The sequence below is a fragment of the Mesoplodon densirostris genome, chromosome 6 (assembly GCF_025265405.1).
Source record: "Mesoplodon densirostris isolate mMesDen1 chromosome 6, mMesDen1 primary haplotype, whole genome shotgun sequence".
Classification (NCBI taxonomy): Eukaryota; Metazoa; Chordata; class Mammalia; order Artiodactyla; family Ziphiidae; genus Mesoplodon; species Mesoplodon densirostris.
Window position 1 is genome coordinate 82734398 of NC_082666.1, and position 19680 is coordinate 82754077.

General features: G+C 39.0%; 1 protein-coding gene and 1 non-coding gene across 3 annotated transcripts in view; one reads left to right on the forward strand and one right to left on the reverse strand.

Moving 5' to 3' along the window:
- OSTF1 (osteoclast stimulating factor 1) overlaps nt 1–19680 on the forward strand; it is a 49668-nt gene that overhangs the window by 13393 nt on the left and 16595 nt on the right. The window contains exons 2-5 of one of the 2 annotated variants that reach the window (XM_060102334.1): nt 9048–9094; nt 11929–12081; nt 15170–15220; nt 18016–18079. In XM_060102334.1, the coding sequence (XP_059958317.1) occupies nt 12058–12081; nt 15170–15220; nt 18016–18079 (139 nt within the window). In that variant the 5' untranslated portion in view covers nt 9048–9094; nt 11929–12057. The remainder of the gene's footprint in view (nt 1–9047; nt 9095–11928; nt 12082–15169; nt 15221–18015; nt 18080–19680) is intronic. The other variant, XM_060102333.1, reaches the window with a different exon arrangement.
- On the reverse strand, nt 14324–14395 carry TRNAV-UAC (transfer RNA valine (anticodon UAC)). The gene has a single exon. It is a non-coding gene; the product is annotated as a tRNA-Val (tRNA).

Sequence of the window (19680 nt, forward strand, 5' to 3'; positions counted from 1 at the left end):
TATAGTATTTTGTTGAGGAAGCCTGAGCTGACAACTTAATGACAAACTGACAAAAATGACAACTTAAAAGTCTCATTGAATTTTTTAATAGCCATTAAGGGATATAATATTAGATGGTATGCTTTGTTTGCTTAACAAAAGCATTTCAGTTTCTCTGTGGGGGTCTTGTAAATGATAAATTATCTAACATACAGGGTACATAGGGTATATATATAATATAGGATATGTATATCTAATCTACAGGATATATATAATATATAGGGTTTTGATAAGGCCATCTTGCCAGTGAAGATAAAAACTCAAGGAATAAGGAATAAGGTAAAATTTTATAGTAATTAATAAAAGCTAACACTTATGGGCACATACAACACCTCAGGAACTGCACTCAGTACTTTACATATATAAATTTGTTTAAACCCATTGAATCCCAGTGTGCCAGCATTAAAAGCTCAGATCTTCTGGAGCCACATCCAGAGTGTTTAGAGCATGAGCCCTGGAGCCAGACAGCATGGGTTTAAACCTCATCTCTGCCGCTTCCTAGCTGTGTAGACCTGGACTAGTTAACCCCTCTAACCTCAGTTACCTCAGCTGTAAAATAGTCTTAATAAAGTATTTATGTCCCAGGATTGTTTTGAGGATTAAAAGAGTTGCTGCAAGTCAGCACTTTGCACGGTGTCTGGTCCATGGTAAGTGTCCCATAAATGTGAGCTTAAATGGCTCATTCCCTTTTAGATGAGAGGTTCCAGTGTTAGGGAATTTTCTATTTCAATCTTGGATGTATGGACTCATTTCCCATAGGGCGAGGCCGAGCCCCAGACTGCTTGCGGGGCCAGTGAGAGGCAGGCCCACAGCTCCTCAGCCTGACATATGCTTCTTTGGTCTGACTTGTCCTTCACAGGAAAAGGGGGGCCATGGGATAGAGGGCAGCAGACTTTTTCTGTAAAGGTACAGATAGTAAGTATTTTAGGCTTTGTGGGCCACAGGTGGTCTCTGTTATAACCACTCAACCCTGCCATTGGAATGGGGAAGCAGCCTCAGAGGATACACAAATATTGGCTCTGTTCCAGAAAACCTTTATTTATGGACACTGCAGTTTGAATTTCAGATAATTTTCATATGTCATGAAATATTTTTTCGATCTTCCCTCCTCCCCTCCCTCCCAACCATTTAAAAATATAAAGCCATTCTTTTTTTTAAAATCTTTATTGGAGTATAATTGCTTCAAAATACTGTGTTAGTTTCTGTTGTACAACACAGTGAATCAGCCATATGCATACACATGTCCCCATTCTTAATTCTTAGCTCACAGGTTGTACAGAAACAGGCGTTGCTGTCATGAGTCAGCCCTCAGACTCATCTTGCCCTTTTGCAGAAGGTGCCGTGGCCTTTTTTCTTTAAATTCCAAGGACTGAAATAAAGAGTTTTCTTCCATTCTTCCCCCTGGTCTCCTTGTCAAACTGACTCTGGAAGCAGGGTGTCTTGAGATGAAGGGTTTTACGGGCCATTGCTCTTTTGTCTAATTTTTAACCAGTCAAGACATGGTTGGCAGTGAGCTTGTCTTTTGAAATTTTGAACCCTGCTCTTAGGGACTTCTATGTTATACCGCAGAGAAGAAATAAAAATAACCAGCAGATATGGCCCCTCAAGATGTGAAAGTAACCAAGTTTACCGAAAGGCACTGCAAAGTATAAAGCAAAGGAAAAAATGGATAAGAAAGGCACACTGTTAATAAACAGAACCCTCTTGTCAGAAAACACACTGGCTACTGTTTTTAACGAGTCTGCCATTCCTGCAGCTGCAATCAAGACACGTTTCAAATTCTTTAGTGTTTTTTTTTTCCCCCTTTGGATTGCATAGGGTGGAAGCAGGGAAGAGGTGGTACTGGAGTAAGGAGAGATGAAAACATTACATTCATAGTATTTTTTGTTAGTTATAGCCTTTAAAGGTATATGCAAATAGAGTTCGTTGGATTTGATTTAATTCATCCAAGAATATAAGTATGAGGGAAGAAACATTCTTTACATTGGAAACTCATGGACATTGCTCTACTCACATGGTGATTTTCTTTGCAAGAAAAACATTTCATTTTTCAAGAGCACTGGGCTTTTGTGGACTGACAAATAGAGATCGTCACCCTGAAGCCTGCTCTGAGCTGACCACCTCATTTATGGGCGTTGGAATCCACAAAGCCCAGGGGAGCCCCGTGTTGGCCTAACAGAGCACAGCTGTTTCCTTTCACCCCAGCAATGGGAATGATGACCTTGACTCTTGGATACTACCACATAGACTCCTGTTTTGTTTTTGAGCAGAAAACATCCTGTTTCATCATGCTTGTTTAATAGAATAATTTAAATATGCCTCGTAGAAATAACATTAATACTTTTACTTACCCTGAGACACATTTTTTTCATACCCACAGGATATAAATTAAGATTAATACTCCCTGCATTTGCTTAGATAAATGTGAGAAATATATGTACATAGTAAATTCTTATTTTTCTATAATTTTTCCTTGTTCAAATAATTCCCTTCCTCATCTTTCTTTTTGATTGGTTATAATTATCTAAAATTGGTTATAATATCTGCTTTTGGGGATGATGGGAGAATATTATATTTTATATGCTAGCTGAATTTTGAGCTTCATAAAGTAGAAGAATTTTACCCATTCTTTAGAGTCCTGTAGCAAATTTCTAACTTGATCAGATAGTCTAGAGCAGTGGCTTTCAAACTTTTTTTGACCTTGACCTCCAATAAGAAATATATATGTTTTACTTAATGACCTGGTACATTCAAAAATACACACACACACACACACACACACACACACACACACACACACGAGCATAGCGGTACACAGAAGTTTACCTTCCCCTCATATTTCTTCCAAAGTCTGCCATTCAGCTTTGGATGGCTGACCAAATGATGGAATGCCTACTTCAGTGTCAGTTTTGGCACACCAAGACTTGTACTTGATCAAGGATTGTAGATTGCATAGGTATCCCTTATGCCATGCCAGTGATGCAAACAAGGCATGCCATTTGGATTTACTGTTCTCTTAATATTCACTTTGAAAGATAGGTACATACTCTAAATGTAACTTAATTCAAATGTCCTCTTTGTACTTTATATATGAAAATTCTCTCAGTCAACTGAAAGTATAAATGTACATTTTTTAATTGGAGAATAAAATATTGTGATAATTAATGATGATTGTGAGGCTATGAATTTTATATGTCCAAATATTATTATATAAGTAGTAAAAATCATAGGTGTGGATTGACAGTGTTGAGAGAATACAGTCCCTAATAATTTGGGGGAAACAATTGTCTCCTTTGTGGTACTGCTTTCAATGAAATTGCATCACCAGCATTGAGCAAATCTTCAAGCCCAGGAGCTGAAGAGGAGGTAAGTCTTTTTTTTTTTTTTTTTTTTTTTTGCGGTATGCGGGCCTCTCACTGTTGTGGCCTCTCCCGTTGCGGAGCACAGGCTCCGGACGCGCAGGCTCAGCGGCCATAGCCCACGGGCCCAGCCGCTCCGCGGCATATGGGATCCTCCCGGACCGGGGCACGAACCCGTATCCCCTGCATCGGCAGGCGGACTCTCAACCACTGCGCCACCAGGGAGGCCCCAGGAGGTAAGTCTTGACCTCAGTCAGTTTCTGTTAGAGAGGAAGGACAGCTTACTAACGTGGTGGCAAAATCATCATCAGAAACAGCTACACTGGCAGAAGTAGCACCATAATATCTTGCTTTTACACAGACCTTATTTTAGAGAGAACATTTATTTAGTTTTGCAGAAGTTTTATCAGGCTGCAGTTGACAGTGCTGAGGAATTATGGTTCCTGCCCTTTTATATCAAACTTTAAATATGGGTCTACCGGGATTTTTAATAATAAAATTGTAATCATAATTAATTTTTGAATAAAATTTCAGATTTATTCTTCTTTCTCAGTAGTTCATTCTGTAAAGGCAACATTTAGCTTTGGCAAATGTTGATTTTAATATGTGGCCATTTGGCATTATGCCAAAGTGTGTATTTGGTAAATTTCTAAATTAAACATTCATTTCTGCATCCATCTGTCCAGTCCTCCTATTGAAACAAAAGTTTCACAAAGCCATAATTATTTCTATTAGTTACAGTGTACTCTGGTCTTTTCTGTTTTATTTAATATTTTTTAAAGCCACTAAATTAGTTTTACCATCTACTAATATGTCATGATCTACAGTTTAAAAATGTTGAGACTCTCTGTACTCTGGAGATAGTGACATTGTCTGGGAGGGGTCATTTTTGTATGCAATATAAGGATGGTTTTCTTCCTCAGAAATGCATTTAAGATCTCAAAGACATGTTAAGACATAAAAAATGAATTAATGCTGCTGCCAAGTAATTTTCTATAGTGGTTGTACCAGTTTACACACCTACTGGTAATGTCTGAGAATTCCAGTTGTTCCATATCCTTCTTAACACTTAGCGTTGTCAGTGTTTTTAGGTTTAACTATCATAGTGGGTGTGTAGTAGTTATCATAGCCATTTTAAATGAAGTCCATCTAAAATGTCTCATGCCTCCCAACATTTTTCAGCAGAATGTAAATGAAATAGTCGATCTGTTACTGATGACTAAGTTCTGATGTTTTGAATAGTCATTCTTCTTGCCATTTATGGTATGTCTACCCATTGTGGTGAGCAGTCTGCCTTTAATGCTGTCATAGTGGCTCACTCTAGAAGCTTTTCCTCCACTCTTCCACCAACAGAGAATAAAGTAGATTAGAAATTGTATGTTTGAGTTTGTAAGCCCCAAGTCCTTCTACGTGCTACTTCAGGGCCTTCGTGGTGCAACAATACATATTCTTTTTGCAGACCTCAGAAACAGCAAATTCTCTTACTCGCTGCCTGTTCGAGACCCCATCCCAGATCCCCTTCCCTCTATCAGCCTCAACTGCTATGGACAAGGATTAGTTTATTGAAGTCAGGGGTGAGGGGAGGTTGGGAGATGGTAGTAGGGGAAGCAGTCAGCCTAACTCCAGAGGAAAATAGTGTTTGGCTGATGACTAGTGAACTCAGCCTTTCACTACAGGGTCTAGGTGGGATTGCAAAGAAAAGAGAAGGGGGCTTCCCTGGTGGTGCAATGGTTGAGAGTCCGCCTGCCGATGCAGGGGACACGGGTTCGTGCCCCGGTCCGGGAAGATCCCACATGCCACGGAGCGGCTGGGCCCGTGAGCCATGGCCGCGGGGCCTGCGCGTCCGGAGCCTGTGCTCCGCAACGGGGAGAGGCCACAACAGTGAGACACCCGGATACAGCAAAAAAAAAAAAAAAAGAAAAGAGAAGGGTGTGCCTGGCAAGGTGCGGAGCCAGCTGCTGTTGGTGTCATAGGAATTTGCTTATCTTGCTTATGTTAGGAGGCCAGCCCTACTGAAATCCTTAACACCATTCACATGCTAGTTCATGTTTATGAGAGTCACATAAAGCATCAGGCAAAAGATTGGGCCTGTTTCCAGTCTTAATTCAGGGTGAATTCCAGGGTGACTTCAGGTAGTTCATGCCATCTTCTCAGTTCCACTTTCTCCCTTCGTTGTATGTAACCAGACTTCTGTGAGAAAATGATCAAGATGCAGGGTATCTGAAGAAGGCATCTAATTTAGCCTTTCTGCGTATACAAGAACACAACTATTTTACGTTGTGAATCTGCCTTCATTAAATGTTTGGAATTGATCAGCGCCTGCTCTTGATGACTTATTAAGATGGTTTTTTTGTTTGTTTGTTTTTTGGATGTCTGCAAGGACAATACTATAGAAACACAGAGTACCCTGATTTTGTTCCCTTTAGTACTCTGTGTAAACCTGTGCTATAGAATATTGCACACAGTTGAATTAAATATGATGTAAAAATGATCAGTGAATTAAGTATTATTAATTACTATTCTCTTGAGAGGTTATATCCAGGGTTGAAAGTCATCTGTTTTTCTTCTTTATGCTATTCTTTCATAACCTCTGCCTGCTTCTTTGTATTCTTTCATTTCTACTTGACTCAGCTTTGAGAATGGAATAAATTAAGGCCTAGAACTTTTATAATATATGAGTTAAAAGGGACCCACAAGGGGCTAATGTCCCAACATTAATTGATAAAAAGGATCGTGTATGTGAAAGTGTTTTCTACAGCATTACATAGAAAGAGTGTTCCCTCGTATAATGGCCTAGAGGGTTGCCTGATGTTCTCTGTTTAGTATAAATCAAGATGCAAATAAATCTCCAACTTCCTCTTAAGTTGTGAACATTTTAAGTAAGACAATCACAAAAGATACAGTTACAAAAATCAGCGGCTTAGTCACACTCCAAGTTTTCTTTTTCCAGGTTTTAAAATTTATACTGAATTTTATCTAAGCTCGTTAAGTTGACATTGGATCTTGTTTCCAAAATCATACATAGCCTGTCTCAATCCTGCCCTTCCCTCAAAGGAGCAAGAAAATTCTGTCATTATTGAGTTTGGTCATGAGTGGATGCTTCCTTGTGTAACTTCTCTTTGGAAAGTTTGAAGTAATCAAGATGGTTAATCTCTCCTCTCAGAGAGACAGGTCAGCAGAAAATATTTCTCCTGGCAGCTCCTCCTTCCATTTAATGTTTCCTTTCTTAGGCCTAAGGGTGTGGGGTAAAAAACAAACTCCAAACAAAAAAGAGTTTTCACTTTTGCTTCTAGAAGTGGCACTAGAATTCAGATCGCAAAAATAATGTTTTCTTGTAGCCGCACTAAGTAACAGGGGATTTGAGCAGCTCTTCTATATTAGGGCATTTAGAAGAAAGAATGATTCCCACCCCTGCATACCCCCAGTGAAAGTATCTTTATTGTTTTCATTGATAATAAAAGTAATACACGCTCAGTGTAATAAATTTAAGCAATGCGTGTAAAGTAGAATGTGGAGATTCCCATAATTGGTGTTTTCACTCAAGATGTTTGTGTGCTGTCAACATGAATAGATGGTACTTGGCATACTGTTCTATAACATGTTTTTTTTTTTCCACTGAATATTTTGCAGGCTTTTTGCTACATCAGTGTCTGTGGGTCTGTCTGCAGCATTCTTTTTAAATGACTTTATCATAAGGTTGAATCAGAGTTGATTTACATAGTCCCCTCTTAATGGACATCATGTCATTTCTCATTTTCTGATGTTCTAAATTTGCATCATTCAGTATGCTAGCCACCAGCCACTTGTGGCAATTTTACCTTATTCAAATTAAATAATGTGTAAAACTCAGTTCCTCAGTAGCCATATTTCAAGTGCTCAGTAGCTATATGTGAGTAGCACAGATGTAGAGCTTTTCCATCATTGCATAAAGTTGTATTGGACAGTGCTGTTCTAAACTACTGGTTTTCAGACTTTTTTTGAGTACATGTTTCCATTCCTTTATTCATCCATTCTTCATTCATTCAATAAATAATTATTAAGTGCTTCCTATGTGTCAAGCACTGTGCTAGGTACTTGGATATATCATTCATAAAACAAAACACCTACCCTCATAATGCTTAACATTCTACCAGCAAAAGGTTTTGACTACTCCCAGTAAATGTATTTATTAGTTGTATATGTATTCTATCATGCTGTTATATTTTATTTACTTTTTTTTTTTGCGGTACGCGGGCCTCTCACCCCTGTGGCCCCTCCCGCCGCGGAGCACAGGCTCCGGACGCGCAGGCCCAGCGGCCATGGCTCACGGGCCCAGCCGCTCCGCGGCATACGGGATCCTCCTGGACCGGGGCACGAACCCGTATCCCCTGCATCGGCAGGCGGACTCCCAACCACTGCGCCACCAGGGAGGCCCTATTTACTTATTTATTAAATATTTATTTATTTATGGTTGCATCAGGTCTTAGTTGCGGCACGCAACTAAGATTTTTTTCATTGCGGCACTCGCGCTCTTTGTTGCGGTGCGTGGGCTTCTCTCTAGTTGTGGCGCACGGGCCCCAGAGCTCGTGAGCTCAGTAGTTGTGGCATGCGGGCATAGTTGCCCCGCGACATGTGGGATCTTAGTTCCCCGACCAGAGATAGAACCTGCATCCCCTGCACTAGAAGGTGGACCCTTAACCACTGGACTACCAGGGAAGTCCCAATCATGCTGTTATATTTTAAAACATGTTAAAATAGGGATGAAAATGAATAAGATAAAAATGTACATAATTTCTGAAGTAGTCTTCCTGTGTCCCACCTTGGGGACCACCATTCTGAATAATGCCCTTGGACTAGGTGGTCATCTCTAAAGGTTCTTCCAGTACTGAAACTGAACTGTTATCACATTTTAAGTAGGTAGTTCTTCTATTTTGATAAGTGTAGGCTTTTTCCGACACTGTTTGAATTTGTTCTTATACTTATATATTTATTTAGCAAGCATTTATTAAGTTCGTACTATATGTCAGGTAGGTGCCAGGAGATTGAACAAGTCAGGGTTCCTGCCCTCAAATGAGACAGGCCAGCACATCAGTTATTCTGATACCAGGTGTTATGGAAATGCAGCAAAGGGACATAGAAAGAGAGAGATGGTTTGGCAGAATGGACAGCTCTCATGAACATGACTTATTTTTGGATAGTTATTGAACTCTGTTGTGGGACTTAATGGAATCACAGATTTCTCCAACAGGTACAGTTTTTGTCCCTGATATTTTCTTTTCTCTTGGAAAATATAAAATCCTAAGCCATTAATTTAAGAATATTCAACTACTGTTGATTGTCCCATTAAGTATCTCTTTATGTTAAACTCTCACCTTTCTGTTTTTAAACTTAGATCTTAGGGTTGGAGAGGTTCTACATAGGACAGAAGCTAAGTACAAATAATTAGGTAGCTCCTGTTTTTTGAGAGGGGGAAGGTATGTGTTTATTCATACTTTCATTTAACAAATATTTTAAAAATACCTCCTATGCAGAAAAAACACTTAATTCCAAAATAATTTCTCACAGGGGCTTTTAGTTAAGGAATTCTGAAGAATATAAAGGAAAATACTGTTTACAGCAAATTTAGAAATGGAAGAATTGATCATGTGTTTTTTCCTTCCTTTCTTTCAGGGCAAGTTAAAGTGTTCAGAGCTCTTTATACGTTTGAACCCAGAACTGTAAGTATTCAGTTTTTCACTTTCAAATTGACATAAAAACCAAAAGTGATTTCATTTAGATACTTCCTCTGTCCTAAATGGTCATCAACCCTGCTTCAACCCTTCATTTGACTAAGGACAGAGTCCTCTGTGGTCCAGCCCCCTTTCTAGTCCTGCCATCCTCTGCTCCTTCCCCTTTGTGGACCATTCCAGTCTGGATTTGGTGCACAGTATAACTCATCTCTGAACTCTTTGTAGACTCATGACTCTGCACCTCTCTAAGCTTTTTGTTTTGTTTTGTTTTGCGATACGCGGGCCTCTCACCGCTGTGGCCTCCCCCGTTGCAGAGCACAGGCTCCGGATGCGCAGGCTCAGCGGCCATGGCTCACGGGCCCAGCCGTTCCGCGGCATGTGGGATCTTCCCGGACCAGGGCACGAACCCGCGTCCCCTGCATTGGCAGGCGGACTCTCAACCACTGCGCCACCAGGGAAGCCCATAAGCTTTGATTACACACTTCCTCTTCCATAAAGACTTTCTGATCACCCCAGGGAGGAGTGGGGTGTCTCTCCTGCCTCTGAACTTCTGCACTTGGCATTGCACTCCTGCTCACCAGCACAGTGTCTAGGGTGCAGAACACAGGGGTTTAGAGCTTACAGTAGCTTTTAGGACCCTCTCTGCCTCTTTTAGCAGCTGTGTGACCTGGTAAATTCAGAAATTACCTAACCTCTGTGCTTCAGTGTACTCATCTGTAAAGTGAAAATAATAATAATCTCATAGGGTTTTAGTGAGAATTAAGTGAGATTGTATAAAGCTGCTGTGACTGTTAAGGAGTCATTGTTACTATTAGAAGGAGTAGTGGTTGCTATATTCATAGACTCTTAACACATACTTTTGATTGGTTGATGTATTGATTACTTTAACTCACCTCCAGTTTTTTTCCAGGATGGATTCTCTCTACTGTTATTTATTTATTTTTGGCTGCGTCGGGTCTTCGTTGCTGCGCGAGGGCTTTCTCTAGTTGCGGTGAGCAGTGGCTACTCTTCGTTGCGGTGCACGGGCTTCTCATCACTATGGCTTCTCTTGTTTGGGAGCACGGGCTCTAGGCGCGCAGGCTTCAGTAGTTGTGGCACATGGGCTCAGTAGTTGTGGCTCGTGGGCTCTAGAGCACAGGCTCATTAGTTGTGGCGCACGGGCTTAGTTGCTCCGTGGCATGTGGGATCTTCCTGGACCAGGGATCAAACCCATGTCCCCTGCATTGGCAGGCAGATTCTTAACCACTGCACCACCAGGGAGGTCCCTCTACTGCTTTTAAAAAGTCTTGGTTATTGTTGAATGCACAGGAGAAAAAAGACATTTAATTCACTAGGTTTTTTGAATATTCCACATTTAAAATGCTATTTTTAATATCCATGGTCCCAAGGATCCTAGGCTGCAGAGCAGTGCTGCTAATTCATCCTGTGTGTGTGTGCTGGATGGTCAGTAATGGCTACCTCATGCCCTGTTGCTCCCACACTCTGCTTCTCTCCATCTCCCCTCAATACAGATGTTGAAGGGGAGGTGTCTGGCTGATCAGGTCCCAGGGGTCTTCCTGACTGCTTAAGTGCCCATGCTGTACCAGTTGTTCAGTATTTTGAATATCACCCTAGAACTAGGTTCATCTTAACATTCTTTTCTGAATGAGAATTTCTTTTGGACAAGCTCAGTTTGGTCTTTCTCCCCTGGGCCCAGTGGCCATCTTCTCTAGTGGGATGGGTGTACCCCAGTATATCCTAAACTCACCTACAAGTCATTGAGACAAAGAAGTTGGAAGGGCTGAGCTGGACTCTGTGAGACCATTGCTGACATGTACAGCACCCCAGAAATACCTGGGTCCAGTTTTTAGCTACTATACTACTCTCAGGATATAGGGACAGCAATACCCAACTCGTCTTGGTGATCCACTGGGAAGCTGGTCACTCCTGGTTCTTCCTGTCAATGCATTTCTCTCCTCTGTCGTGCATGAAGGCAAGGTAGTCCTGACACCACCCAGCCCTGTTTGGTTCTTATTTCTTACCCAACCCCCAATCCAATAAAGTGCCATATAGAGGCCTGGTAAGACTGGATAGACCAGTGTAAAGTTGCACTGATGGAGAGAGAACAGCATTTCCTGTGTGCTGGAGGTATATTGATTTCTGCAAGGAAACCAGCAGGATCCTCCTCTCTATCATGTAACATTTGCTGGACTTTTCTAGGTTTATAGCACTATATGTAGGGGAAGGAGCCCTAGGATGGGATTCCAAAAGCTGAAGTTGGAGTCCAGCCCTACCACTCACTAACTGTGTGATTTGTGGCAAGTTCTTCAACCTCTCTGAGCCTGGCTGTGAGATGGAGATTATACCCATGGACCCAGCCCTGCCTTAATGGGCTGTTGTAGGATCAAATGACATTAAGTATGCTTTGCAAGTATAAGGCACTGCTGTTGATTTTGTTGTATTGCATTATGTTGGGGTGGGGAAGAGAGAAACAACAGATATTTTCCACAGCCATTGCCTTTTATCCTGATCATGACACCATGGCAGCCAGTAATGGCTATGCATGACCCTTCTGTATGAGAGAAAGCAGAGGTGGTGATGAGGGACAGGGACTGCAGAATCTGAATGTCACGGTTCAAGTTTAGGGTCTTCCATGTACCTGCTGTATGGCCTTGGACAAGTTTCTCATCTATAATGTGATGATAAGAATAGCGCCCACCTCACAGTGTTGCTGTGAGATTGTAAGTGTCCAGACCAGTGCCTGGCATGTGATCATACTATAAAGTGCTAAATGAAAACATCTGTGGAGAATTTGATTTTTTTTTCTTTTTATTAATTCTCAGGGCTCCAGGTTGACAACTGTGGGAAATTTCAAAAGGACGTCATGGTCTTTCCAAAATTTTTCATAAAATATATATTTGCATAAACCAACCAAAATTAACGCCTTGAGAATTATATGTTACCAAGAATATATGGAACAGGATATACATTACCAAGTGCGTACTCATCCCTATAACATCCCAGTGGCCAACAATTTACTTGTTCTGATACCTTGTGGTTCTTCAAGGAGAGAGGAAAAGAAGAATGTGGTTAAAACCCAAAGAACAGACTAGAAATAGACAAGTGCTTACTTGATTGTGTCACTCTTTTCCCATCATGGTCCATGAATACGATGCCAGGAATTTAAAAGTCGATGCTCACTGAACATTTACATTGTGTCCTGCAAGTGGTTTCTTAATGGAAAGTGTGAATATTGGAGGTACAAATCTATCTAGGTTTTAAAATCATGAAATTACCTTGTTGTTTATATTGCCACCAGCAGTCTGAAGAATTTGGTAAACGACCTCCTCAGCTACATTAGGAAAAACCACCCCTAGCTTCTTTGGAAGAAGATATTTTAGCGGGGGTAGCATTGTGTGTCTGGGAGCTATTGATTAAAAAGAAAATAAACCTTCTACTCTCTTTTCTCAGGATGAAAAATTAGCGAGACCTTTTTTTTACGTGACTGAAATCGACTGCCCGTTGTTGCTCCCTTAGTTGAAAAACAAGTCTGATCTAATAGGTAGCTGAGGCAGGCACTGCTATTGAACATCAGCCATTAATTTAAAACCCGAAACAGCACAAGAAGTTTTGAAATGACTGTACTTGGTGACATTTTCCAAATCATGCATTTTACCAAACCACAAAAGAAAAGAATTATTTACAAATACCATATGATTTTAAAAATTGAGGTAAAATTCACATAACACAACATTAACCATTTTTTGTATTTAAGGTGAACAATGAAGCGGCATTTAGTACAATCACAATGTTGTGCAGCTATTACCTCTGTCTAGTTCCAAAATGTTTTCACTGTCCCCAAAGAAAACTCTGTACCCATTAAACACTGACTTCCCATTCTTCCAGGCTTTATTCCTTTTTATGAGGAAGACTAATTACAGAGACTTGTGTGTGTTCTTTGTTTTTTAAGTTATGTGTTTGGTACTTTCTCAAAATGTGCCTTTTGTTTCAAGGGTGAATGATCTTATTAAGTGTGGAAATTCAGGCAAACTTGACTTTTGTGATTTTAGACATGACTCCTTCACTTCAACATAAGCACTGACGGAGGAGGATTCATTGTTAGACATAAGTGGGCAAGGTTAGCTTCTCTTCAAGACATTGAACTCTTTCGAAACTCCAAGAAACTCAGTCACTCCAAAAAAATGCTAAGATTTCACATATATTCTATTTTCTTTACTTCCTTACATCCTGCTTCATTCTCCCCACCCATTCCTTACTGTCATATAAAGGAGAGATAGTCAGATGCTGTTCAAATTGCCAGCTAAGGCCAACCTTTCTGTTGTAAGTATGGCTACTCCATCCCACCAACTGGGATGCTATGGTGGCAGTGAGTCACCTTTCTGGCCTCTGAGAAGTGAGCCAGTTAACGGCAGGGAAGTGCTAAATTAAACAATTTGTTTCCCTAATCACTTTCTTTATCCATCACATATTGGTAGTAATATTGATCATAGATCATCAGGACATTTTAGAGAAAAATTGAGAAAAGTCTTAGAAGGCTTTACTTTTTTTCTTCCAAATGCCTATTTCCAATAATATTAAAATGTATGTCATTGATCTACCTAGGCTCAATTAATTTTGCATAGATATGCTATATGTAAGTCTAGTCTCTGCAGATCAAAGTGTAAACTAAGAAGTGCTTCAGAAAGTGCTTTTTAGAGGAACTCACATTTTTTAGTTTCATTAATCATCATTTGCTCATTTTTATATTTGAATGTATATTGCATCTAAATATTTATGAATTGTGGTTGCTTAAAACATGATATAGCTGATATAGTCTTCATTTAAATTCACGGGGAAATAGTTATAAAAATAATGGAGATCATCTTTGAAACTGTTGCAGAGTCACATTTACTGCCGTAGTCTGCAGCTGAGAGAGGAGGAGATAAACAAAAGGAAAATGAAAGAATGAAATAACTTGTTTCACTAGCATAATTTTTATTTGTGTGGAGCAGTAACTGGAATCAAATATCAAAGCCTTTAAAACAATTTTTTTTTCCAACCAGCATTATGAAACTAATATGTGCTCATGATCTTATCCTATGTAAAATTCTGTGCCCTACATTCTTCACTCAGCATGACAATGTAAACATTTCCCAATATCTGAAACTTGCTCATCAGTAGACATAAATATACATATATATATATTTTGGCCACACCACGCAGCTTGCAGGATCTTAGTTCCCTGACCAGGGATTGAACCTGGGCCACAGCACTGTAAGTGCTGAGTCCTAACCAGTGGACCACCAGGGAACTCCCTAGACATTTTATTTACTCATACAGGCATGCTGATAAGTGTTATCTACTGATGGGAAAAAGATGTTTAATAAAAGTGCCTGGCTTTATTCAGGGAGTTTGTAGGACATTTGGCTGGTATAAGAGCACGTATTGTCTGTGTAATTAATTAACCCCTTAGAGCTTGCTTATGGTCTAGAATGAGTTACTGCTTCATATCTTTCAGCTCTTTAGCCATATTAATGGTTGAATTATGTATTAACTGTTCTCATATATAAGATATTCATTCTCTCTGAACATGAAGAGTTAAGATAATGGTTTTCTCAAAATAAGTAGAGAGTGATGTTGATATGAAAGTGTTTAAGGATTGAAGGCTAATCGTTTAAGAGAGAGCCAAACTTCTAGCTATTTTTCATGGTTTTAGTTCTAGACATTTATCCTTTTATGAAAAAATATATATCACCTTTTGAAATTTTTATAATGAAAAAGTTTTATTAATATTCTATTTTGGTATAAAAATGCCTTGCTTTCATTGTGGAAGAAAATAAGGTGTGTGTGTGTGGGGGGGGAATTCTTATTTCTTATATTCTTTGAAGTTTATCATGGGAAAATTCACATTTCTACGTGTGTTAGCTTGTCAATAATGTTTTGTTATACGGTTTATGTGCAGATTTAACTATATAAAAACTATGCTGTCTATAAGGATTTTAGAATCTGTATAATTATCATCATCATTGTATTCTAATGCATGAAAAAATCACATGGAGTAAAACTTAATTTTTTTTTTATTAGCCAGATGAATTGTACTTTGAAGAAGGTGATATTATCTACATTACTGACATGGTAAGCCCAGCCAATATTTTGTCATACCACGCATGAACTAAAGATGTGTAAGACTACTTTGTATAGCTGTGATATTGTACATTATTTACATGTATATCTGTATAGAAATACATATACCCAAGTTTACTCACTGAGCATAATTTGTAATAACATAAGATTGGAAGTAGCCCTTAGTCCATCAATAGGAAAATAGTTGAATAAACTTTGCTCTATCTACAGAGTATTATGCAGCTATAAAAAGGAGTGAGGAATATCTCTATATGATATTATGGAGTAATTTAAGTGAAAAAAGCAAGGTGAAAAAAGTGTAGATAGTGTGCCTTTACTTATGTAAGTAAGAAAGGGTGAGAGGATATACATATACTTATTTTCCTCAATTTAAAATAAAAAGTCAAAGGAGGAGTCATAAATTTTTAAAAAGTAGTTTCTTCTCTGAAAGGACAGGGAAAAAGGGTAGAAGAAACATAGATGGAATATAGACTTTAAAAAAATTACACCTTGTTTTGGAGATCTATCTTTGGAATCATGTAAACTTTTGTATAGTTATAAAATTAAATTAAATGATAAAAAGCAATCCCTAAAAACTAAAAGCAGAATGAATCAAATGAACTTAGTTGTACCCCAGGTATTTGGCATGACACACAGAGAGGAACTATTCCAAGTGACTTTAAAACTCAGCATTTCAACTGAATATCTCTAGTAGAATAATATGAAGAACAAAAAGAACTTCTACCCCCAAATTATAAACAGTTTTTAATCATGATGTTGGAGAAGTGTTGGTATGGTTATTCTGAGATTGCTGCATGTGTGTTGCAGTTTAGAGCAAATGAGTCATTAAGTCAATGATGTAGAAAACTGGCAGTTTCAGCCTGCAAGAAAGGATGTACATATAGATATAAGATCAATGAAGTTAAGTAGCTCTGCGTTTGAATTGGAAGTATGTTGTATTTTATCTAAAATAAAATAAATAAAAAGATTTCTTGCTCTGTCCTTTGAAAAGGCCAAAAAAAAAAAAAAAAAAAGAAAGAAAGACCAAGCTAATAATAATATGTTATTTCCCATTAAAAGGAACAAAGTTCCTTTGAGAAATGTCTGGTACCAGGTTGGGGGCAGGAAAGGTACAAGATAATCCCAGGACATCTCGTTCTTAGAAAGCAAGGAAGCTCCCAAAGACTACTAGGGTCACACTGGAAAGACACAGAACTAAATTGAAGAGGCTGCCACTGGTCAAAGGACAATTTGAGCAATCAGTTAGGGCAACAATCCCAAGGACTGAAACAAATCTACTCTGTTTAAATTCATGAGCTCCTAATGATACTTAAAAACAAAAACAAACATCATTGGTCAACCTGAGAGAATGCTAGGGAACCAACTTTTTATTCTGATGACTGTTATGGAAAAGAATCAGTATTTATTCTGACAACTCTAAAGGAAAAGAATCAGTATTTATTCTGCCTTTCTCCATGAACTTTATCGCTGGGTAACCTGAGAGTTGATGAGGGAAAGTTCGTCTTTAAAGTAATATTCTAGTTATTTAAATGAAGAAGGAATGATAGAATAAGAATGTCACCATTTGCAACCCTTATGAAATAATGGATCCAAATAATCCTCATCAGTGGTTACTAATGTTACAAAAAGAGAGACATTGTGTGTCTCCTGATGGAAGAATCAATGCTACACATGAAATAGTCTTGCTAAAAAATTGAATCTGAATCTGATTAAGCCTCTAGAACTAATGACTGATTTACAGGCAATACAGGGAGCAGAGGAACACATTGTTTTAAAACAAGGGAAACAACAAGGAAAATCCAGACTCTTCCAAACTCTTCGGAACAAACTAGTGTCTTTGAAAAGTCTATTGTGAAGGAGTGAAAAAAAATGAAGGGGGAAACTATAGACTAAAAGAGACTTAAGAGGCAAATCAATCAATCATACTATATGGACTTTATTATAAGGCATACTGGAAATTTTGAGTATTGTAGATATTTGAGGATATTAAGGAATTATTGTTAAAAAAATTTTAAACTAGCAAACAAAATAACACATGATAATGGTGTTGTTATTATGGAAAAGTCCTTATCTTTCAGAGATTCATATTAAAATATTTACAGATAAAAGAACATGATGTCTAGAATTTATTTCAGGATAATCTGAAGGGGAGGGAGGTTGTAGGTGAGGATATGCATGAAACAGTATTGGCCGTGAGTAAATAGTTCATGCAGTTAGGACATGGGTATGTGTAGGTTCCTCATACGGTTCCTTCTACTTTGGTATAGGTTTGAATTTTTCTATGAAAAAAAGTTACTGAAAAAGCAAAGGTGAAATAAAGAGACCTTTAGAAAACCAAATATATGCATATCTTGAGACTAAGAGAAATTAGACTCTGAACCAAAAAATCCTACAGATAGCCTAAACTAAACATAATTTTTTCCCTTCTCTTTCATATTATCTCTGTTTGATTTGTTTGAATGTGGAGTCTCTATGATGAAGTGTCTTTGATCTGTTGCAGGCAGATGTGTGTATATTCGTAATTTAATGATAAGGGGAATGGACATCCATAACTAGGGAGTGAGGAAGCTTGATCAATGTGACCAGGGCTGATGGACATTTGGTAAAGCAGTAACTCTGCATTTGAATTGGAAGTATGTTGTATTTTATCTAAAATAAAACAAAAAGTGTCAACTGCTCTACCCTTTGAAAAGGCCAAAATGAGGCCAATATGAGCCATATGGTTTTAAAAATGACTGAATGTAAACTGGATTTGGTGCCACTTAATTTAACTCTTCTTTCACCAGAGTGATACCAATTGGTGGAAAGGCACCTCCAAAGGCCGGACGGGACTCATCCCAAGCAACTATGGTAAGTATGGCAGCGGTGGCTTTACTTGGGCTGTACTTTGTGTATTTTCAGTTATCTGGTTCCTGGGGCCTTTCTGCTTCCTGCTGTGGCTGAGAAATCAATGGAGTCCTTGCCAGCCTAGGGCATTTTCTACTCTGAGCCTCCTCTTAATAGAGTGGTCAGGGATGCTGGATGTACTTGAACTTGACTCCTTGGCTTAAGAAAATGCATTGTAACATTCTTGAAAGAACCTAAGGTTTCCAGGGAAATGCTTATGGTAACGCTTAGAACATTTTTCTTTTTCTTTTCTTTCTTTTTTGTTTTTTTTTTAAACTAGCCCTTTCTTTTGTGATGAAGTAACCTTGTCTTGTTATGTTAATTAATGTTTGGGGCAGTGATGTTCATTAAATGAATATTAGGGCAGTTTGAGGAGCTTGAGCAGTGAGACGTGGGCCCTGCCTTGAAGCCACTTCTAGTTGGAAGGGGGACAAAGCAGACTTTCGTAGAAATCATCAGAGTAAAGTAAAAAGCGCACAGGATTGATAAACAAGGGTCCTGGGTTTTAATCCTTCTTCCACTTCTAACAACAAGGGACCTTAGTTAGGGCACTTAACTGCCGCCCCTGGGACCGTTTCTCCATCTGTATAATGAGAGGTTTTGATTTAAATCACTTCTAAGGTTCCTTTGGACTTTAGCATTAGATACATCCTTAGACCAATAAGTCTGACATCAGGAACCAGTTCCAAACACTGGAAGGGGACTTAGAAATTTCAAGGAAGGCAGTTCAAAGCTCCTAGGGGAGGGGAGGGGAGGAGGTGGAGGAGAGGAGAGGAAGGGGGTGGGGAGGGAAATGAATGAGACCTGGGGCTCAACACATGGGCCCCACTTACCTGGCCTAAGGGCCATATCATTCTGGATTTTAAAAGACTTTAAGCATTTCTACACTCCTCTAACCTTTGAAATCCCAAATAAACAACTTCTCCAGCTGGTCATAGACTGAGGGTGCGAAATGTTTCTCAGTTGCTAGATCCCTGGTAGCCAAGGGAGTATCTAGTTACAGCCCTTTGTGGTGGGAGGGGTGGGTGTGAAGTCTCATTTGAACAACAGTCTTCATGTGGTCACTCCTACTGATTCTAGGACAGCAGTGAATACACCTTCCTTAGGGGCAGGTAGGTATGCTGATTGCCCGTTCTGAATATAGAAAGCAAAAGATTTCTCCTTTACCTCACCCTTCATATCCACACACACAAGGGAAACAATTATTTTCAGCCATCTTCAAAGCAGGGTGTTTTTATAGAATGTAAAAACGAACCTCAAATGCTTTCTTTTGCAGTTTCTTGACTAAATTTGTTGGTGAAATATTTGAGCAAACTGGTAGGCAGACCTTGGATCTGTTTTTTTCTATTTATACTTGCAGTTAATTGCTATATTTGTTTCTGTTTATACTCCCAGTTAATTGCTGTGTTATTGTCTTAGCTTGGTTTCTTTTGACACATAATTCACCTTCTTTCAAAGCACAAAACATCACTTTTGATTTTCTGCCATTTTTTAAAACTCACATTAAGTAAGGGAAGCTGTATGGTGGAAGGTCCTGGCACTTCTGAAGCTGGGACACTGAATTG